The sequence below is a fragment of the Ostrea edulis genome, chromosome 4 (assembly GCF_947568905.1).
Source record: "Ostrea edulis chromosome 4, xbOstEdul1.1, whole genome shotgun sequence".
NCBI classification, from domain to species: domain Eukaryota; kingdom Metazoa; phylum Mollusca; class Bivalvia; order Ostreida; family Ostreidae; genus Ostrea; species Ostrea edulis.
Genome location: NC_079167.1, coordinates 90,855,951 through 90,879,844, shown reverse-complemented (window position 1 = coordinate 90,879,844; position 23,894 = coordinate 90,855,951). Strand labels below are relative to the sequence as shown.

Sequence of the window (23,894 nt, the reverse complement as noted above, 5' to 3'; positions counted from 1 at the left end):
AAGAATTAAATATAATATATCTTACGGCGTGACTGTGTTTGAGAGCGAAGCAAAAAGTATTGGCATTAGTATCTAGATCCATAACAGGACAAAAAATATCCCGAAGTTAGCACCTAACGTGCGAGGACAAAGCTCAATCAAAGTAATCAAACTTTAGACATTTTTGATTCTCCTATTCATTGAACGCGGGAAACTCTATGCAACTGATGTAAACAGTGCATTGTGACGTCATATTCAGCGTCGGTGATTAGCAAATACACAAACATAAGAGACATGACACAATCGCGTTAATCGAGGAGTGATTACATATTATTTAGAAAAAAAGATTTACATGCTTTTACGGATTTTATGTAACATCTCAGAACGATGTGAACTTGGGTACACGAGATTCAAAATGGAAAAATACATGTTCTCGCGCTAATATTCGAATCGACGCCATTGGGACCACAATTTTCAAGTTCCATAGGTATGGTTTAATTTTTCATTAGTTCTCTATATTTTCCTTTTAAACATGTATATATACGTGTTACCTATAGGGAGGGTTCTGCTCTCACGGTCCGAAGGGCCGTGAGAGGGCTTCGCCCTCTATCATTGATCATTTGAAGATATGTTGAGCACATGAAATTGAATTGATGGTATCTTCAAATAATTTAAGATATCTTCCAGTATTTGAGTTTATGTTAATTTGACGCTCCATAGAAAATAGTCGCTATAGAGTAGGATTGCCCAGATGAAAATCATATGCACGATTCCGGGGGAGATAGGAGAAATTCTGCTCTAGTTTACAGTTGTGTTTTCCCACTAACCTGTTTTTCCTACTTAAAATTCCACAGTAGATATTTAGGTATTGATTGCTGTATCCATGTATGGTGTTCTGATCAGATCATTCTGTCTATAGTTTCTTTGCATTTAGGACGAAGGAGCAAAACTGTGAAGGCGAATGAGCAAAAGTGTGAAGGAGCAAAATTGTGAAGGCGAAGGAGCAAAATTGTGAAGGCGAAGGAGCAAAACTGTGAAGGCGAATGAGCAAAAGTGTGAAGGAGCAAAAGTGTGAAGGCGAAGGAGCAAAACTGTGAAGGCGAAGGACTGGAGCGATTGAAGTGAAAAGTCGCAAGGTGAGGAAGTGAAACCACCGAGATGCCGGAGAGAAACAAACATAGCTCATTCACCTCCGCATGCTCACTCATTCACCTTCAGAATCCTTCTCTTCTTTGCAATATAAAGTTGTCAGTACGCATAATTATTAAGAAATGCATAGGAGTGTACACGTGTATTAATTCTTTCAACAATTTACATATATCAGCAAATGCATTAAAAACAGAGGTCCCGTGTCGCGGCAGGCGTCATCGTCGGAAACCCACGATGGAGAGAGGAACGAAGCGTAATCAACCGTGGGTTTCCGAAGATGGCAGGCGTTGATACGCTAAAGAACCCTCACTGCTGAGATTGTCTGTTGTTCTTCGTAATTTTCTTCTGCTACTTCATAAACGTATTAATATAATGTTTATTTATACATACAGTGTATATTATGTTCCCCTCTGGTATCTAAGAAAGTTGCATTGTTCAATATATGAACCTCTGACGCTTTTTCTTGCATGTATCATATTTCTTGTACCTCATGTACCATTTAACATGGTTTGAGCGAATAAATTGAATTGAATTGAAGTGAACTACGGCTCTAAGCGCTTAAGCATCTATAGGTCTATTTATTCCTTATATCTATACTGTATTTCAAAATGAGCAATGTTGACAGGAACACATATGATCAAAGTTATAACTCTTCTTTGGATATTTTGGGCTTGTGTTTCGTTGCTTCTTTGTAAAACTTTTGCATTTTTTTCAAGTCTTTCATTTTTTGGTCTGTGGTTTTGACCCAGAAATTGGCTATCCACTTGATTCCCTTTTTCACTGGACATCCCCCGTGAAACGTGAACTCGTCAAGTGGTCCCAGCCAGCCCGTATCCTCGTCCACAAAGTGATTGTACCAAATTATAGCCTTGCCTTTGCTTGGGGCCACCTTCAGTGGGGAATTTTCGCATTTCCTATATAGGTCTATCAATTCTTTTTCCATTACACTCTGCAAAAAGTATATATATCAGTTTAACAATTCTAAATATTATTATTATTAAAATTTATAAAAAGCGCACAATTTTACAAACAAATATCTAGTCGGTCTTGGTATTTTGGTTAGATGTGTGCTTTATGAAAAACCTTTGACCTGATAATCCAGAGTGTCGTTATTGGCGAGAGGGAACGCCGTCTCCCCGCCATCATCCACGTCATTTAGATAGAATAAGATGGTCATGTACCTAAAACGGACGTGAACTATACCACTTCATCGATTGATCTACTTAATTAACAAAAACAATTCTTCCCTATACTAAGAAACCATTCGTTAAAAAATTGAGAATTCAATATGAATATTTTAGTTCATATTCAAGAACAGCTTCATTAATGATTTATGACACTGTTTTGTGCGCCCACGTGTTTAACTTACCGACATATGCGACACTTTTTTGTGCGCTCTCGTGTACAGCAAGGTACTTTTGTTTCTACACGTGACGAATCCCAGTGTGCATTGTAGTGGCCTTTGATATCATATGATACTACCTGTAACACGACAAAGCGAGCCATACAGTTGTATTGTGATTATTGTCCTGTGATATCATCTATCGATTCACAGTGTAATAAAATACCGAAGCTAAAATACACATCGTGACAGATTGTAGTATACCCGTAAATCTGTGTTACCTGGAAATCGCTGAGTTTGATTAATTCGATTGGGAGCCCCACAACTCGTGCAACCCTAGAGAGAAACAGAAGTACGTAATTAACGACGCAGTCTATTCAGATTTTCTTACTATACAAAAATCAATTTCTGCTCAGTATTTTAACAAACACCAAACGAATTATTTGTATTTGAATAATAATAAGAGCAAATCTCTGGTAGCAAAACAATCCAACACCTCCCCCAACCCCCAAGTCGTATACAAATGAAGATCTCCTAAAAATCAAAAATTCTTTACGGCATGTTTGTGAAACACTACCTCAGCCTTCTCTCAAGCGTGACCACATTCAAGTGCAGCAAATCTGACCTAGCTTGACCTTTACTGATTGCAGCCTTTGACCATGACCTTTTTGGTCCTGTAGACTGAAGTCTTTATTTCATATACACTGTAGTCATAAAATAATGACCAGGGCAAGTTATATGTACAAAAAAAAAAAAAAATAGCAACACCACAACCCCCAAGATCTTCTATATAGAGAACTTGACTGTTACGGCATGTTCTGTGTAGATACACTAGAACGAGGTGATCGGGCCTTTTTCGCTGAATGTTTAGGTTTTTTTTCTGCTACTAAGGTTTGACTTTAGTCCACACTAACAAAACAAAAAAATTAGCAACACCAGCCGACACTAACCGTTTCTGTACAGTGGCGAACACCTTGTCTTTGGATCTGTCTGGATACAACCAAACCTGTTTACTCATTCTGGAGTGTTTCTCGGGGTTAGCCTTCAGGATCTTCTGGATTTCGTTTTGTAACATCGTCGGAGAAAAATCTTTAAGTTCGTCATTCGTGATCATTTCTACAAAATATAAGGTTTTACTAAATGGAGATATTGCTGTATAGATATATAAAACTGGTGTTATTTTGATGGTGATGTCTCGGGGTAATTACAGGATAGGTGTAGAGGTGAGTTACTAGAGTGTACCGATCTGTACCGTCACCGTCACGTACCGTCACCATCTTTATCCCATCCTGTCTCTCTGTACCTGTAATTAACCGCTCATAATCAGTCACACAAAAATATCAATTAAATAATCAATAATGAAACATACTATTTGTATTTGGTTAATCAGACGTTTTCATTGTAACCGTGTACATTGAATTCCATTTTCTTTCAAGCAGCTCATCAGTGAATTCAAGATGGAAGTACCGTATGAGAGTGCAATGCTGTACATAAATACGGTAGGGAGATTGTTTGGAGAATAACCACCCACTCCCTGCCCGAGATTGAAATTTTTGTTTGGAAATCCAAGCCGGGGGGGGGGATTTTGTTTTCTCCGGAGAACGTGGTAATATATTCTAAAACGGCGATGTTTAATTTGTCAAACTTCTTTCGGAGACGTGCAATGAAAGCGACATCGCCCTAAAAGAACGCTTCGTAAAAAATAAATAAAAATACGCCATCCTGAAGTTTTACAGTTCAAATATTTATAAAAATGAAAATTTCTTATATTTACATTCTACTTCAACTTCTTTCGGAATTCCCATCCGTTAAAATAGACGCAATATATCTATCAAGTATATATTTATATAACTGCCAATCATTACAATTTGTAAAGACACCAAAGAATAATGGAAATTAATATCACTGCAGACTGTGGTAGACTTTCATGATAGGTAACAAGAACATTTTTGGATTCTGCCTTTCATAATACTTGCATTTTCAATATGTCTTCATCTTCCAGAAAAACATCAAAGCTTCCCTGAATTGTATGTTTCATCTGTAATTAAAATAAAAGTGAACCACTGTGTCTCCGATCGATGTAAGCATACCTTCACTTCCGCAGAATCCAACACATAAACTTTGATTGATTGTTAACTTCTTCTGAGTATAATATACAATGAGTGATATTGACTGAACGGGCAAATATACCCGGTATCTATAGACAAATGACAAAGTCGTTACACCATCAATTCATGTAAAAACAAGTTGATTCACAGAATTAATATGTCTACTGCTTTTAAGTACAACATAGTTGAAAAATATCTTAAACACAAGTCTACCGTACAAATACATGTACACAGAACTATCGCAATGGGACACTAAGGATACATGAATTCCTCACAACGTAACGACATTCATTGAGTATCCAGGATAAGGCATACCGGAAGCGCATAAAAAGTTCCGGTACCTCGCGGACGGTGAGCTTCCTGTTCCCATCGTGATCTCTCAGCACGAAGCGTTGGCCGTCCGGTTGGTTGATTACTGTCTCGCTTTCTTGCAGGCCCTCCTCTGTAGCCATTTTCACGAAATAGTCGCATTCTTCCTGTGACAAAAAACTGTCTGCCTCTGTAAGACACGTTATCACCAGATTGATTAGCATTAAGGTGGGTGCCTCAAACGTTAACATGGAGGTGCCCGGAGTCTATAAACTCTTTATTCTAGAAAATCAAAAGATGTTAAACGAATTTTATTTACAATTCAATAAAAAAACGTACCTAAAACAAGTGGTTTGATGTTCAGAGTTCTCAGGGTAACACTTCCTTGAGTGTCATTAGTGTCAATCTTCTGAACATGTCCAACCTGTAAGGTCAAGACAAAAATCAAAAGGCTGGTATTTCATTTTTCATAAATTTCTACGGATTGTACGAAAATGTACTGTCGTAAATTGATATAAATGTATATGTTCGACCAGATGCACAAGAACAATATGAATTTAGTCGACAGTTAACTTGCCATTACCTTGGATCCCGTGTCTATAGCATAAAATGGGAGATACATGTGACCGTGTAAGTTAGTTAATTTTTGTGTAGTTATGAGACGTATCATTACACACAATGAATCACCCTGGTATTTTCTTTGGTTAGCGTTGTCCCTCCTTGTGACTTTTGTTTAATTTGGATTTCTCCTGAGACATTGATGTGTATGAATGAAAAGGTGAAGATAACGAACAGTGATCAATCTCATAACTCGTACAAGGAATACAAAATAGATATTTGGGCAAACACGAACCCCTGGGACACACAAAAGGTAGGATCAGATGTCTAGGAGGATTAAGCATCCCCTGTCGACCGGTCGCTCCCGCCTTGAGCCCTATATTTTAATAAGGCAAACGGGGTCAGAATCAGTGTGCCAAGAACGGTCTGAAAATTGGTATGAAACACGTCAGACAACATTTGACCCAATGATAGGTTGTATTGGCAAACTAGATCGGTATAACGATCATAGAATTTGCGAAATGCTGACTTCAAACAAGACTGTTGAAACACCTGTAACATCAACTTGTTTGTCAGTAGCCTGCCTCGACAATTAAACTAGTGTGTGGGTTGCATCGATGACGTCTCAAATCACAGTAACACAATTAATCAGATTTCGTGTAATTTGACAATACTTAAGCGTTGTATTTCAATTAGTTATACTGAGTGTAATCAGATAGCACAAGACAAAGCACTAAATTCAAAGCGGTCAATACCGGACGCGTTGGCTCAGTGGTAGAGCGTTAGATTCGTAACCAGGAAGTCGTGAGTTCGAGTCCCTGCTTGTGTCATGGCCGCGACAAACGTAAGACGTGAACAGAGACGTACAAACACTCGGCGTTTAGAGGTGAGTACCACGGATCTTCCTGATATGACCTTAAAAATGGAGGTCCTGTGTTGCGGCAGGCGTTGGCACGTTAAAAAAACACTGCTAAACACATAGGTCTAAAATAAAAAATGTGGTACTTACAACCTACAACTGATAACATCTCAATATGAGTAAGAAATTCTCGAAGGGTAGTAAAACGAAAAGCAACAAACTCGGTGATAAATCTTGACCAGTTAACACGATACAGTCTTATATTGATATTTTTACATTTTTGTTTAACATGCATTATAACATGTACCAAAGAAGTACAACTAATATTCAACGAACCCGGAGGGCAAGGTGGACAGTTTACTTCGAGGGTATAATTTAAAAAAAAAAAAAAACCAGCTACTAGCTATAGAGCTTACAAAACGATACTGGTCTGCCATCTTTGTTTACAGCTAGAGAGCAAGACTTTGTCAAAATTGATTAGAGACACGAGTCCTCATTAGACGACCGAAAAGTAATAAACAATCGTATCAATCTATAAATTTCTTATTCATTTTGGTCCGATAATGAAAAAATCAGATGTTATATTCACTTCGTAAACCGGTTAACAGGGGTGTATACTCCTCCTAGGCACCTGATCACACCTCTCTGTCCAGGGGTCCGTGTTTGCCCAACTATCTATTTTGTATTGCTTATGAGATTGATCACTGTTCGCTATCTTCACCTTTCGTTTTAGTTGAATATAATATTCTATTTTTTCTACTTTGTTAGATCTCAGCCAATCAGAAGTCTCGGAATTATTCGGTGATATGAAGAAGTCAAGCAAATACGTGGACCCCTTGTCATTACTCATACCAGAGGTGGAATCAGGTACCTATTAGGAGTAAACATCCCCTGTTAACCGGTCACACCCGCCGTAATCCCTATATCTTGATCAGGTAAACGAAGTTATCCGTAGTCAAAATCAGTATGTAAAGAACGGCTTAAAAAATTGCTATGAAACATGTCAGATAGCATTTGACCCAGTGATAGCAAGTATTTGAAAATTAGATCATTATAACGACCATATAATTTCCGAAATGTTGACTTTAAACAAGATTGTTCAAACCCCTGTAACATGAACTTATTTGTCAATATCTTGTCTCGATTCAAAAATTCATCATACGCAGAACGTGCGCTCGCGTATCGAATCAGTTGAGATACATAAACACCATATGCAGGTGATGATGGAATATTGCTACATATAAATATGGGAAGTTGACAATGGAGAATCTGAAGTCCTCTCGTTTGTCATAAAGTTGCAATGTTAATTTGTCGGTGACATCTATGTTCAATGAAATATCCAAATATGTAGCAGATATTGAAGATGCTGTGGTGTCTTTTAATACAAAATTGCAACTTAATCACACGTATAGGATATGTGATAGAATTTATTTTCGGATATTCCGTGATCATGTAAAGCTCTATTATTATTATATATACTTTCTTACAACAAGACTGTAATGATTACTAAGTAAATGTATTTACAAGTATACAAGTAGTTGGTTTATCAGTTTTATTTGTTCTGAATATCTGTGTAAGAATCGCAGGTAAACGTTCCAACAGCCGAATATATCGAGCCTTATTTTCTCCCTCAGTGCCCTCGTCCGAAAATAAATATTTTCTTGACTATTTGATAATAAAACAAAACAGAAAAAGTGAATAGGTTGGTTGTGTTCGTTACAAGATCGCTTTTAATAAGCAAGCATCAAATCGACAAAGCTGAAAAATCACCAATGAAAACAGATGAATTCAAAACTGAAAATGGGCTGGGTAGGAGGGAAGGCTAAGGCACATAAATACAAAATCCACCTTTGTTGCTTGTAACGAACCTCGCACTGCCCGAACACTGACCAGTAGTAGTATATATACTAAGCGCAAAAGCGCTCGTGCACGAGCTCAAAAACCCGCGAAATGTATTTACGGAAAATAACGATAAATGACGAAATGTAAAACGTAAAGAAATGAATTTATAGTGAATCTATTTAGTTTTCAGTGTGGCCATGTTAAAGGTTTGTGTGCGGTATTAAACAATACTTTGTTTGATGTGTTAAAAAACAAATCAAAATTTTAATTTAAAACTATATTTTATTCACAAAGTGAATGGGATCGGGCAGCAGGAATAGCCTATTTAAGCCCTCTCCCTACAACAAGGTCAAGTGTGAAATGGAAATACAAGACACACACATATACAAATAAATAACATACACCAGAGAACACTCACATGAATGTACACATATATATAAATAGCAATAGATAGACTAAGAAAAGTTTCGATATATGCACACATACATATGCACATATACACACATATAGAATGAGTAAACGAAAAGAAAAAGAAAAAATTAGAACTGAAAAATATTTATACAAAGACCAAAATTTTGTCAGCATGTATGATAAACTATGGAAAATAATACGATTTGACAATTTCAACAAATTATATACGGGTTTTTAAAGGAATACTGGTTTACTTAATTAAAGGAGAAAACGATGGTTTATGAAGTGGTGACGTTAATGGTGGTTGTGCGCAAGCGTGCGAGAAAAATATTATTAGAAACAGCATGGAAGCTACGGTATATAGTCGTACTGAATGGAGATTTCATTCCCCTTCTATTGCTCAAAGTGGTTCTCTCTCTACCCTGTTTTCCGTCTGATTGTTTGTATCGCTAAATGTGTCCAGTCAACAGCCTGCAGGCCGTAAATAAATGTTTATTCGGTATATACACACATACATACATAAATACCAAGAATAACCCACGAAAACTCTAAAGCTTATTTCCAATGGGATCCTTTGATGCACGAATGTTTGCGCTAGGGGGTCATAATGTGGGAGGAAACCGGAGTAAACCCACGTGTCCGAGCAGGCGACTACCAAACCTTATCACATACAACCACTGCCGATCACGGGAATCGAACTCGGGTCTCAGCGGTGAGAAGCGAGAGAGCTACCTCTGCGCCACCCGTACATGCTTGTAGTTGTTTACTTTCGAAATTCCGCGTGCAACGTCACGTGATCATAATCATTTCGAAGCGGGGCGTTCACTACTCGACTCGGAGAGTGCATAATTAAATAGAAATTTAGCATGATTACTTTTTAATCCGATTGAGTTAAATTGCGTAATTTGCATAAAGTGTACAATTTTATTAGCTTGCTGTAAATCAATGTGTGCTTCTTATCTCTATGATGGTATCAGTATTTACCACTGCTGACGATCGAACCCAGCACCTCTAGCTTAACATTCAGAAATGACCCACTAGCCGGGGCTAGTAAGAAGACCATACATCTAACACGATTCCATTTAGTACATGTGCATGTCATATTGTTATTCATTGTGTGATATACTAGTTAGACGGTAGTACTTAAAGGTTAAATACCACTTTAAGAGGATTAACCTACATTGTACATCTACAGTACTTACGAAGCTGTGCAGATTTACAGATAAAAACAAAAGGTTGTATAAGTCCGTGAACATTTCATTTTTGACGTGGTATTATCGAGTTCATATACACGCGAACATACACCACGTGAACACCAACATACCTCGTTCGCCGTAATTCGGGTGAGGCGTACGTGATTCCCATCGCCACAGCGTACACCGCTGTTGTCTGTGACGCACAGGTCCACTACGGAGGCAGCGCTGAGTGTAAACAGTGTCGATATGTGTACAGTGAACAAGCACCTGCACCAAGTCCCCATACTGTCGATAACGCCACTGAGATAACCTCAGACATCAGAGAACATGTCGTGGAGCACAGCCTAAAAATCAATCGTACGCTTTAAGCCGATTTCGATTTTAAAAGTCGATTCTTCATGCTTGAAAGAATCATTGACGATCAAGTAACATATACAGATGGTGGAAAATATGGTCAATTCATACCGTACCACTACTCCCGATACTCTATATATATACATTGTGTGTCTTAGCATTTTGTGTGAATGCAGCTGTACTGAATCCAATAATTAATTTTTTTTTGACATGCCAACCTGCATTATGTGTGTGTGGGAGGGGGGGGGGGGGTCATCGGAGTCATATAAGCATTTATTTTATTTTATTTACACAGTATTAGTTTGATTATGAATTAATATCTTTGGTTATTTTTACAGGTTTGGGTAAGTGGAGTACCCAGTGTCTAGCCACCCTTCTGCGCCATGACTGAATTCATATAAGCATCCCAGCCAACTACAGTGAGTGACATGGGCATTGTTGGCACTGTCACTTTTACAAGAAGTGAAGAAAGGTCCTGGGCCTATGGTTTGGGCGTATAGCACATGTATCAAATGAAATCTTTAAAGATTTGAATAATTTTTTAAAAGTCATGACTGTACTACAGCGACTCCCTGAATAAGAATTAATGGTAACTAATGAAATTAATCAAGTATTTTCTATTCTCACAGAGTCCTCCGTATATATTACATTGTGATACGAAAAGATTAACATGGTCTTGGTGCCTCCCGACTCTGTAAAGCAGGCATCGGCAACGAAACAAGCTACATCAATACGACGAGTCATTTCTAACTTTCTAAATGATATACATAAGTTATGTAAATACCTTTCATCAAATCGATCTAAACCATCGAAAGTTAATTATACATTATATACTTATACTAAATTATGCTATTGAGGGAGAAGGGGTTATAGGTTTTTCTTTTATTTTCTAGTTGTAATGAGTTAATTTTTTTCTTCTCTCCCTTTTTCTTTTTGCTTGTCCAGAAAGATAAAAAGATCTTCTTTTTTTTTTCTTTTCTTTTTTTAAACATGGATCCGCCCCTTTGGGGCAACACTACACGGCAATACAGGTACGACCTATCAAGTACTAACACTTCCTGTTCATGTGTACAACATCCTGTTTCGATTTCATTTACCAACGCCAACAGCATAATTTTTTGTTCCTTAGTAAGTTTTACCTCAAACTTGAAATAAGTTGTTTGCAATACATGTATTGAACTCTGTAATTGAATAAATAATGTTTGAAATTGAACGGAGAAAGGTATATGCTACGTATTGCTAGAGTAAATTCGAACTATTCTCATTTAGGCTATATTATTTGAAGGTTTACATCCGTGATCATCTTGTGTGAAAGAGAGATAATAATTGTTTACCTGTGATTCATTTAATTTTCGTCGTTGCAGTTGACATAGGACATTGAAAAGGCCATGTTTGACTGGGATTGGCGCGAGATGCTTACAAGCATGATAAAATGGGCAGCGACAGATCCTTGGAATTTTGTGTACTATGTGCTTTTGTGTTTATCACCTTTGTTCCTGATCAGTGCTATACTTGCCTGGAATTTAGCCAAACAAATTGAGGCAAAAGAAAAGGATCAAAAGAAGAAAGCAAAACGCGAGGCCAACATCAACAAAATCAAGAGACAACAAAAGTCTAAAAAGGCAGACTAATACTAACACAGTGAACAAAGCAGAGAAATGATTGAAGAATGTGTCAGGGAAAATGTGCTATGTAATTTCAATCTTAAAGTGAGTTACTTGAAGACAAATTTTGATTTAAATGTGTTCGTATAATTTGCAAGTAACACATGCATATATGTATTGTATCATTTAAATTAAGATTCATGTATGTAAATAAAAAATTTCTAGACCTGTGGTGGTACAATTATGTTTCAGAAGGCTGATTGACTATATTATTTTTATATTATCAGTGTACATGATATTTACACCTTACTTTAATTTCAATGTTGATGGGCTTTGTTTTGTTTTTTAATATTTTTCTTAACAAAATAAATCATTTCCATTATTTCTTTTTGTAATTTTATTGCTTTTAAACAAAAAGAAGCAGTAGTGATTTTTTTTATCAGAGCATATTGGTTTTTTTTTAACTCATCTAAGTCTGTCAAAGAATTTGTGACCATGACAATATTGTGCATGTGCAAACCATGGTAAAGCAGAAGAATAAGAAATCAAATCCACAAAATGTTTTATCAACAATCAATTGAAAATTCATATCTTTATGATAATTAAACAAGAGTACCGCAAATGGTACAAAACTTGCCTGTCGAACAGTTAAATCAACCTGGAAGCAAATTATGCACTCTGAATTCATATCACACATATTCTGAATAGAAAAGCTTTAGAGTAGGTCATGGTGCATCAATCCATCAGACATGTGAACTGATTATGTATATCTCTATTCTAAGAGAGAGGTTGTGACAAAATGTCAATGTAAGTTGAAAAGTGAACTGATTATGTATTTCTCTGAGAGGGAGGTTGTGACAAAATGCCAATGCAAGTTGAAAAGTGAACTGATTATGTATTTCTCTGAGAGGGAGGTTGTGACAAAATGCCAATGCAAGTTGAAAAGTGAACTGATTATGTATTTCTCTGAGAGGGAGGTTTGACAAAATTTCAGAGCAGTACCCGTGACCACTGACCATACCTCAAAAAAATCTGGAAAACTGTTTGACCTACTTGTACCCCTAAAGTAGGTCATAGTGTACCAATCCAGCTGAAATACTAACTACATTTGTATTCCTCCAAGAGGAAGCTTGTGACTAAATATCAGGGCAATATCTGTATCCATAATGAAAGGAAGTTGAAAAACTGTTTGACTTACTTTTAACCTGAATGTAGGTCAAGGACACACCAATCCAGCTGAAATGCAAACTGAACTTGTATTCCTCTGGGAGGAAGCTTGTGACTAATTTTCAGGGTAATATCTGTATTCGTAATGAAATAAAGCTCGGAAAACTGTTTGACTTATATTTAGCCCAAAAGTAGGTCAAGGACAGACCAATCCAGCTGAACTTGTATTCCTCCGAGAGTAAGCCTTTGACTAAATATCAGGGCAATATCTGTATCCGTAATGAAAAAAGCCTGGAAAAACTGTTTGACCTATTTTTAGCCCAAAGGTAGATCATGGATAGACCAATCAGCTGAAATGCAAACTGAACTTGTATTCCTCCAAGAGGAAGCCTGTGACTAAATTTCTGCGCAATATCTGTATAATAAAAAAAAAGCTCGGAAATGTTTAACCTATTTTTAGCCAGAAAATATGTCAAGGACGGATCAATCCAGCTGAAATACAAACAGAACTTGTATTTCTCCAAGAAGAAGCCTGTGATTAAATTTCGGGGCAATATCTGTGTCTATAATGAAAAAAGTCTGGAAAACTATTTGACCTACTTATAGTCCTAAAGTAGGTCAAGGACGGACCAATCCAACTGAAATGCAATCCCACTCTTACGCTTATTGAGGTTGAAATTGTGACACAGAGTCATACATGCATCCGATACGGAAAAAAGTCGATCGGCAAAACATGACCTCGGACGGACAGACGCACAGACAGCATCATAACATAATACGGTCTCGTCCCGTGTAATTGAATTGTATAATTTACAAATTCATGTCTCTGGAATTTTATTAATATTGTGAAAAATGAGGACCACTAAGGATTCATTCACTGTGCAGGCTGGCTGTAGTCTGTAACAAATTGTAACACGGTTATTGCAAAGATCAAAGGAAGGCCGCGGTCATTATTCTAAGATAATCCGGCTTCATACCCATTAACTGATTATGGGAAAAGTGATACACATCTCGCTTGCACTTCGAGTTTTGCTAATGCAACAATAAAGTCAATGACTGATGATTCAATTTTATAATCATAAAAATCAATATATGTTATAAAACAAATTCATAAATGACAGAAGAACATTTGTCATTCAGTATAAACCAATCGTCTGCATTCCAAGTGCGATACACATGTAAACAATTTTGGCCAACCGGAACAAAATGGTGTTTCGAGAGGAAGTCAGCCATTTTTATGACGCTGTAGCACACTACCTTAATAGTGTAAACTCTTGTACAAATGGGCAAGGATTTACAGGGTGTATTCAGAATGCCACGGAGCAGGTTCTGGGTCTTAAGGGCCCCAGGAGCCCCATTTTAACAGATGTTGCTAAAATACAGAAAACAGAAAGTATTGTATGCACTAATATTATGAGGATACCAGTATTTTGTAAATCCAAAAAGCTTATTATGAACATAGGAAGCAGATGTTACAGAGAGAGCGGGGAGTCATCCCCAGGATCCATAGTTTCATATACTCCATACTAATGCATATGCATAACCATTATACATGTATAATTTAATTCTTATTGTATCCTTGTCTCTGATTGGTCAAATTCCAATTTAGGAACACAGGTTATGTCAGCTGGTTTGGTATGGGGACACACCCCCTTGACAACCAGATGTCGGAACTATTTTTTTCTCTCTCTCTAAACTTCTATGGAATAGAAAGTCAACGTGCACAATAAGATACTTCGGTTTGATACACATGTTGTTTTCTCGTTGTTAAGCAACTGACCGTGTACGTCTACGTGTACTTGTGACTAGGGGAATCCCCTCTTTTATTGCGTATTACGTCATCATTTTCGCACACAACGTCATTCTACAAGTTGTACACAACGCGTAGAGCTTAGAGTACACGGGGGTAAGAACTTGTAACATTTTAAGCTCATTATACAACGATTTTGTGCAAAATATGAATTTTGTAACAATCTAGAGGATTTATTACGCACAAATGTTAACCTGAACTGATCATTGTCATAGAAATATTTGATGAAAAATTATTGTAAAATTACCCTTGTAGACCGGTGTCTACATCACAGATCATATTATTTAGGGAAAAAAGAAAGCTTGCTAAGTCTATATTGATGGATGAATTGATATATGTGACAGTTAAATCAAAATGCAAATTGATATATTTAAATAAAATTTATTCCATGTTGTTTAAAAGTCACCGGGGGGGGGGGGGGGGGTCGCCCCCCGGCAAGCTATAATAATTGTATTGTTTATCATTCAAATATATAATTATATATGTATCATTATACTTTAGACAGAAATGAATACCGACAGGAAAAAACAGATCCGATTTAAACCTGAGGATGATCTACGGCTTTTAAGGGAAGTTGTCGGGAGTAATCCCCTGAGAAACAAAAACAAATGGGCTGAAATAGCTGAAACTCTATCAACATCGACTTTTATTCTGGACAGTAGACGAGTGAGAGAACGTACAAATCTCCTCATTGAACAACATAAACGAGAAACTAGGGAACATCTTAAAAGGTTTTCTCTCTCTCTCTCTCTCTCTCTCTCTCTCTCTGATACACCGCTTATCTTTTAATATTCTTGTCTTATTTTCCCCATGCCTAAAATATTTCATAATACCGTACACTAATATGTTCCCATACATTTTCAATACACTTACGTTCCTGTATATTTATTTTTTTAAGATCTGGTGTCGATGAAGATGTTTCGGAAAAAAACAAACCTGCTGGACGATGTCATAGAATTGAAAAATGAAGAGGAGAGAGAGAAGAAAGAAGAAAAAGAAAAGAAGGACAGATCAGAAAATTTAGGGAAAGAAATCAGGAAAAGGGCACTTGAATGCCTTACACCAAAGAAAAGTATGAAAATATTATTGTGTCATTGTATTACAAGGCTCATGTGATTTGTTTGGGGGGAAATGCATTGATTTGTCGTGTAAACAAATTCTTTCATTATACAGCCATATATATTTTTTGTTTGTTTTTTCAGACGACGAATGCGATTTGCCAGTACTCAAGAAGAAGAATTCGCAGACGTATCTTGTGGACTATTTAAAAGAAAAATCAGAAAATGAGATATCTATGAGAAAATCAGAAATGGAAGTAAGAAAAGAAGAATTAAAGTTGGAGAAGGCAAAGTTTGAAATGGAGCGAGAGGAACGGATGCAGAGAATGGAAATAGAAAAGCAAGAGAAACTTGCTTTCATTGATTTACTTAAAAAATTAACGAAAGATAACTAATCATAAAAACTGTTCAGAAGTGTAAAATTTTATTCCAGATATTTGTTTAATTTATCTGAATAAACTAAACCATTAAAGTCAGTCTTGTTCATATATGTGTCCACGTTACAACACACATTCTATACATTTGAACACATTTAGGCCAAATATTCCTGTAGTGATGGGGGAGACATATCAAAGAAAGTGCCAGTTTCGCTCCCGTACAAAATAGTGTGACAATTAGTAAGGATTGAAACTACCCTATAGTACTTTCCAACAGGTTGTAGATAGAGCTTTTGATTTTTCTTGTAATCTAAAAACGAAAAGAGAGTTAAGATTTTGCCAAAAGTCCATTCCACGCTGACTCTCACTGCGGACATCCTTTTGTTAAATCGCAGTTGATTTGCAGTAATTACACCTCCTCGAAATGGGGGAATTATGTAAGGCGATAACGGGTACGCAGGGTCGCCGTAGACAGAGTATACATCATCGTTTGGTTTTGTCATATGTTGATACATTTGGTATCCAACGTTGCTTTCCTTTAACATACCGGCATCATGACGACGGCCTTCAACCGGGCCAAATAGATGCGCAATCATACCATCAGGTGTCGTTATGCACTGACATTTTAAACCGTGTACTCTTTTGTGACCATTAAACACCACCTGCTGATGAGACTGAGGTCTGCATATCGGTCTGACAGTTCCGTCAATGAACCCCCAGCAATTGGACAGAGGCGCTCCACATCTATTCACGACTGCTGCCATTTCATCCAGTTGTGCATGAGACAACCAAGGCTGATTTAGGTTTTCGAGGAGATGTCCATGTATTGTATCTATGCAATCAAGGACTGAGTTGAAAATATATGACAATTCAGCAGTTGATCTTCCAAATACATGGGAAAGATCCTCTAATCTATTTGGGTATGCCAATCTTCGTATGAGAATACACAAACCTTCTATTCCTGAACATACAGTCCTGTTTTTACATACAATTTTGTTTGGAATATGCAGTGCTATTCGTAATCCTAGCAAATCATCTTTTTGAAACCGGAATAACAGGCGAAATTGTTCGTCGTTCAATTCATCCAGGTTTAATCGGTGATAAATCGATGCCTCTTTTTCATTGCTCATGCAAGACAAAAGTAAAACATCATCATCGTCTGTCAGAGCTGCAAGCAACATCATATTTTGCGCCATTTTTTTTTTCTTTGATCTTAACGCAGTAAACCCTCTTTTGATTCGTTTATTTGCACATTTGTATCCAATCAATTTATTTGTAATTAATGGTTTTACACGTACGCGTACACGTACTGTTTGTTAAACGTAACATTACGTTGGATGCGTGTACTTGTAAACATACTTCTGTTTGTACACGTACGCGTAGACGTACACGGTCAGTTGCTTATCACTTTTGTTAAACATCTTTCTCTGTATGTATGGTCGAATAATACTATTGATAGATTAAAACAAATATATTATATTCGAATTAATGATTTGCCAAGTAAGCATTACCCTGTTCATTTTGAAATACATTTCTCACTGGGGAAAAGAAGGGGGGGGGGGGTGCGTTGTTTCATTCCTTGATCCGTCTTTCAACAAAGCAAGCAAAAATTCATACGTCACATTTTATCACATGACGTCAGACACATTGACATGTGGATGCTATTTGTTACTTGCTTACATATTTTCTTGTGTCGGATTTACTATTAGCGATAACATTGCATACAAGGGTAAGTTTTCATTTAGTAGAAGTTTTCACATCTAGTTGAAAGCCGTAAATTGTTATGCAATCATTATTTGAAAGAATGGGGACATATCAGAAGTTTACAATATGGAAAACTTGAAACTTATGTTAAATTTAAAACTAATTTTGTTTTTGAAAACTACTTAACACTCTTACCACCTGCACAACGTAAAACACTTGCAAGATTACGTACATCAGCGCACAATTTACCAGTAGAACGAGGTCGTTATTCAGGAATCCCTAGACATTTAAGATTTTGCACAAAGTGTTCTTCTTGTAAAATTGGTGATGAAATTCATCTAATTTTTGAATGTTTAACTTATAACTCACTCAGACAGAACATGTATAAAATTATAAAACAACAATGTGAACATTTTTCCAGTCTTGACAACATGAATAGATTAATATGGTTACTCAATTGTAAAAATACTGATGTACTTGTAGCCCTTTGCGATTTGATTAAAGAAGCAATATAAAATGAAACATGTGAAAGTTCAAACCAATATGTTTATACATAATTATGCACTCCTTGTAAACATGACATGTTGACTTAGTACCAATGCATCGTCCCGTGGTATCTTTTGCATTCCATTCAATCATATGTGCTTGTACTACGTGCCTATTACTATTATTATGTGTCATTGCATATATTGTTATTATTTTCTTCCTGTGTGTATTTCTGACTGTTTTGCATTAGGATACACGGTGGTACTTACATATATTACATCAAGTAATGTCTCGTGATATGTACATTGTCTAAGCTCATACTACTAGTATTACTGTATATTATGTGTGAACCATATGAAACCATATTGCACATATGCACTCATTATAAACATGACATGTTGATCTAGTACCAATGCACCGTCCCGTGGTATCTTTTGCATTACAGTGGAGTTAAGGTGACTCCATACTCGCAGTTTTATCTGATACAAGTTTGAAAAGTGTATTTATTTCCATTCATTAGAGTTAAAACTAACAAATTATCGAATAAAATACATAGGTCATCACACTTTTTAAGATGAGAGACGTACATAAACAGAATCATATATCACTGTCAGAAAATTGCTGTTTTCCTTAAACAACGTTATCAAATTTTCATAAAAACTGGTTATGACGATATAGTAACATTCATAACAATTTCATGAAACTATATCTTCACAAAAATATACAAAATGTCTGTAAAACATAAAGGAAATCTATCACATAATAAACTTGATAAAGAAATCAATAGAAACAGAGTTATTGCCCTTGGATTCAATATTTTGACATGTATCATTGATTATTCCTCTATAACTTAGACTTTTGAAATAGTTTATTTCTAACAAGATTTTTTACAATAAGTATTGGAAAATACAACAACAAAATTTATGTTCCTATCATGCATAAATCTAAATAAATAATTGATTTTGCAAAATCTGATGACATCACAGGTGGGTGGAATTACTTTAATCATAATGTACTTTACTACCTTTACCATTATTACATGTAGAGTTGTTATGTACATGTATATATATAGACATCTATATATGTATATGTATTTTTTTTCCCCTATGTGTATTTCTGACTGTTTTGCATTAGGATACACGGTGGTACTTACATATATTACATCAAGTAATGTCTCGTGATATGTACATTGTCTAAGCTCATACTACTAGTATTACTGTATATTATGTGTGAACCATATGAAACCATATTGCACATATGCACTCATTATAAACATGACATGTTGATCTAGTACCAATGCACCGTCCCGTGGTATCTTTTGCATTACAGTGGAGTTAATCATATGTACTTATACTACCTTTACTATTATTACATGTAGAGCTGTTATGTACATGTATATATATAGACATCTATATATATATTTATTTTTCTCCCTTTGTGTATTTCTGACTGTTTTGCATTAGGATACACGGTGGTACTTACATATAATGCAAATAAGGCCAAAAAAAAAAATATGTGTGTTTACTGTACCCTGCTGAAAAAAATTAGGGTCGGTAGGTCGATTTTTTTTTTTTTTTTTTTAATTTTTTTTCCATACAGTAGGCCTATATCTATTTATTTCATGTATTTAATGTTTAGCTTATCACATTCCTACTGTAGATGCATACAGAGACAATACTTACTATAACTCCCCAATGTTTAGTTAGTTTTATACCACATCAGATGTTTCTTGTATCACCCTATAGATGTACCAATGCATTAAATTCCTTGTTGAATTGTTTCCATTTTAATTTCTAGTGCGCAACTACATGTATATGTCCAGATTTAGAAGAAGCATGTGTATTGAAAGATATGTTTTTTTTCCATTTCAATGAAAAAAGAATATGTTGTCAATATCACTATTTTTTATCATTTATAAGTCTATTTTTAAGGGTATAAAACAACAACTTAGTACCAAACACTATTGAATTCACAATAAAAAAAAAATAGGTACTAACAAATCTTTCTGTTAAAGCTGAGTTCAGAGAAAATCATCTGTGCAATGGAACCGATTCAAACAAGCTAGTAGAACAGATACAATGTGAACAGATCAAAAACAGCAGCACTTTGAACGCAGACAATGAGCTCCTCAACCGGGCTGGTTTGGCCCTCACATGTGAATGTGAATTCCCTAATATTAAAAAGATTAACAACTTCGCCTACCGTGAGTGCAGGGGCGATTACGGTTTGACCCTTTGCTTTCACAGTGAATTCGTTATTCTTTAAATTGTAATCGTGATATTGATCAAATATGTCAATGAATGTGGTACTGTCCCTGAATGGTGCAATTACACTTTTCTTTTCTTGGCGATGTAAACATGTATTGAATGAAAGAGACAGTACACTGGAACGATGACAACTTGTCTCGGCAGCCGCCATGTTTGTTTTGGTTTAAAATGATAATAGACAAAACCGAATGCGGACGGAGCGGAAATTCCGGATTTTTATTTTTTTCTCTCCGATTTTCAAATAAAAATGTTTAGGGTCGGGGCCTAAAATTAGGGTCGGTCGGGGTACCGTAAACACACATATTTTTTTTTTTTGGCCTAAGTATTATCATGTTCAAACGTCTCATGTATGAACATTGCTCATACTAATAGTGCAGATTTTACTCTTGTTTTGTTTTTCTTTTTATCGTCATTGCATATTGAAATGTTAACAATCATGTATGCTGTATGCCCGAGAGGGCCCTAATTTGGAAATAAATCATATTCATATTGCATTTTCTGATATTTGAAGATTTATTTTGGGTAGGCCTAAACAATGCAATTTCCCGTATTTTCTCAATCTGTCGGAGATGAGCGACTTCAAAGTCGATCTCTATCTCTAAAGGGCAGCGAAATACGCATTACATGGATAGTCTACACATATTTTCTATCATGATAAACTTCACTTTCGATACAATATTTTGATAAATGACGCTTCGTGTCGCTGTTGCTAAGTAAATCATTGCGCGGCTTGGTTGACTTGTATTTTTCCGAGTTTATGTACATTTTGATAAACGAAGGTTAGCATCTTTGTCTCTTGCATTAAATTATAAGGAATGACTTTAATTCTGGGGCAAGTTATACGAGTATAACCTGGTTTGGGTCAGTTTACGCTTTTTTATAATCCGCTTCGCAGATTATACAGCGTAAACTGACCCAAACCAGGTTATACTCGTATAACTTTCCCCAGAATTAAAGTCATTCCTTAAATAACTTATTATGAAAAATATTCAGTCACAAGCGCCTGTGGGTACAGTGTACCACCCCTTTTTCCGGTTTTGTCATTTTCTGAACCCCTCCCCCGATTGTGGCAGTACTATGTTGTTTCACCAAAAAAAAAATTTATAGATAGATCTAAATAAAAATAAATATACTGAAAAAAAAATTGAATTATAATTTAACCCCTTTCTGATTTTTGTTCTGGCTGCCATCTTATTAAAAGGACACATCGCATGTTTTCAAAGTTCGCCGAAATATTGCGATAATTAACGAAATATGGGCCTATACAAGGAATAAGAGCTTTTCAACCCCACCCCCTCCCAACTTGAATTTAATTAGTGGAACTAGATATTTCTAATACATGCATATAATTGAACTTAACTTCGACTAAATAGTGCTATATGATATACTTTCATGTATCACATAAAATTTTGAAGTGAACGAGTCCATGTGTGAATGAAAGGTTTGCCTCATTTGGAATTTTATGTAAAGTGAAAGTTCGTACATGCACCAATATCCTGCGGATTAGGGTTGAACACGAAGAGATACAGTGGGGGAAACGTTGAAACAGAACCAATGAAAACTGATGTGAGGTTCAACACCCTAGTAAGAGGAATTAACAGATTTATTTCATAATATCTGAAATAGCTAAAAGGCTAACAGAGAATTTATGTTTGAATGGAATTAAAAGGTCATCTCATTCAATCTAAATAACAAGATACAAGAATAAACTACCAGAATTCCTCGCCTATTTAGGATTGGAGTGCTGCGGTAACTAAGTTAGTTTTTAAAAAAAGTAATCAAACGCAAGATATTTCCTTGTTGACTTAATAAGATCATGAATTATCGTTGTTTTATACAGAACATACCACATTCCCTGTTGTAAGTACACATACAATGTATCATGTGTGTTGAGACGTTTTGCCGCGAAAGGGGGTATATATAAACACTGTACATGTACAATGCCGACCGCTTTGTAAATTCTTATACAAACAGTTAAGTTAGCTAATTAATAAATGGTGCAGAATAAGATACCCCTTCTAAATAAAAAAAGTCGTGGGAAACATTGTTTTAAACAAATTCTTATAATTCTAATCAAAATATTTAATATTTCCCACGATTTTTTGGGGGGTTGGGGGGTTGGAAGGGGTATCTTAGTTACATGTACATTAAGGATTCTAATTATGTTGCACGTTTTCGCAATACCAATTGTTTAAAAATATTTTTATGCCCCTTGAATCGAAGTACATGTATAGTTTTTGGCCTGCCCGTCAGTGGTAAATTTTTAAAACCTTTTACACCATAAGAGGTAGAGCTTTCAAGATTCCTGTAAAATGCTTTGTAAATTCTTATACAAACGGTTAACTTAGCTTAATCAATAAATGGTGCAGAATTTTAAAATAAAATTGTAAAATAGCTTTCATATTTGGTATTCCTTGTTGCAAGACCTTTCCATTGACACATAAAATCTTTGACGTTTGCCCTACCTTTAGAAAATTCGAATTATAATCTAAGCTATATTTCAAATAGCAAGAGGTACTTTTTTAATATTACCCATGTGTATTTTTTGAGAGGATTTTTCAAACGATACCAGATTTATTGACCTTGACCTAGTTTTTGGAAATTTTCAAATAAGATACCATGTCTTACAGTTCGACTTTGTTGTAATCCGGGGCATCAGTGTTTCATAAACACATCTTTACAAATTCAAAAAAAGACTCTACACTGAAACCTTGCAGGATAACATAAAGAATGACAAAGAGGATCGACTCAGCGAGATAAATTCTCAGCATCTTGAGATTAACAAGATATGGTTTCCTAAATAATGATCTCCAGTTTTTTTCCATTCTGCCTACTTAAAATAGAGACCATATAAGGCCTTATGGCATTACATGTATACTACATTGTCATAATGGCTGACTTCAAATTCCTTTTAAAGTATTAATGAAAATATAAATATATATACATGTATTTACATCTTCCTTTTACATCTAATCGCCTAGTTGGGTAGCTCAATCGGTGTTGACTGATGATCTGTAGATCAAAGGTTCAAGTCCAGCAAGTGTTATAAAAACACTTCAGATTACTTTCTACTGAAACAGATTACTTTCTACTAAAACTGCATTTTACCCCCTAAATAAAGTAAATTTGAAAGTTTTCAATTTCAAAATATTACTGCACATATCCTCCATTTTCATCAATATCAAATTTCTCTGGTGTGTTTTTCCTCTTTAACAATAATTGCCCCCCCCCCCCCCCTCAGTTGAAAAAAGCAGGGGCATATTGGGTTTCCAGTTTCCACCTCTTGTTCTGTCAATCTATCGGTCTTGACAAAC

The 23,894-nt window shown here is 35.8% G+C and overlaps 1 protein-coding gene, 1 long non-coding RNA gene and 1 pseudogene across 5 annotated transcripts; 2 read left to right on the top strand and 1 right to left on the bottom strand.

Moving 5' to 3' along the window:
• Positions 1 to 1,666: 1,666 nt before the first annotated feature.
• On the bottom strand, positions 1,667 to 10,113 carry LOC125669591 (transmembrane prolyl 4-hydroxylase-like). Of its 3 annotated transcripts, none has more exons than XM_048904200.2 (10): positions 9,882 to 10,113; positions 5,227 to 5,311; positions 4,920 to 5,077; positions 4,447 to 4,508; positions 3,739 to 3,773; positions 3,421 to 3,586; positions 2,752 to 2,806; positions 2,498 to 2,610; positions 2,219 to 2,309; positions 1,667 to 2,077 (listed from the first exon to the last, which is right to left on the bottom strand). In XM_048904200.2, the coding sequence occupies exons 1-10, from the start codon at positions 10,035 to 10,037 to the stop codon at positions 1,772 to 1,774; spliced, it is 1,227 nt and encodes a 408-aa protein (XP_048760157.2). In that variant the 5' UTR covers positions 10,038 to 10,113; the 3' UTR covers positions 1,667 to 1,771. The 3 variants fall into 3 exon arrangements, with proteins under 3 accessions (XP_048760157.2, XP_048760158.2, XP_048760159.2); XM_048904201.2 differs by having other exon boundaries at positions 9,760 to 9,944; XM_048904202.2 differs by lacking the exon at positions 9,882 to 10,113 and having other exon boundaries at positions 4,894 to 5,077.
• LOC130054430 (uncharacterized) lies at positions 7,090 to 12,095 on the top strand. 2 transcript variants are annotated; one of them, XR_008802748.1, is made up of 3 exons: positions 7,090 to 7,171; positions 10,446 to 11,235; positions 11,472 to 12,095. It is a non-coding gene; the product is annotated as an uncharacterized LOC130054430 (long non-coding RNA). The 2 variants fall into 2 exon arrangements; XR_008802747.1 differs by lacking the exon at positions 7,090 to 7,171 and having other exon boundaries at positions 10,321 to 11,235.
• A 3,077-nt stretch (positions 12,096 to 15,172) lies between these two features.
• LOC125670179 (uncharacterized) lies at positions 15,173 to 16,218 on the top strand (annotated as a pseudogene).
• Positions 16,219 to 23,894: the final 7,676 nt, after the last annotated feature.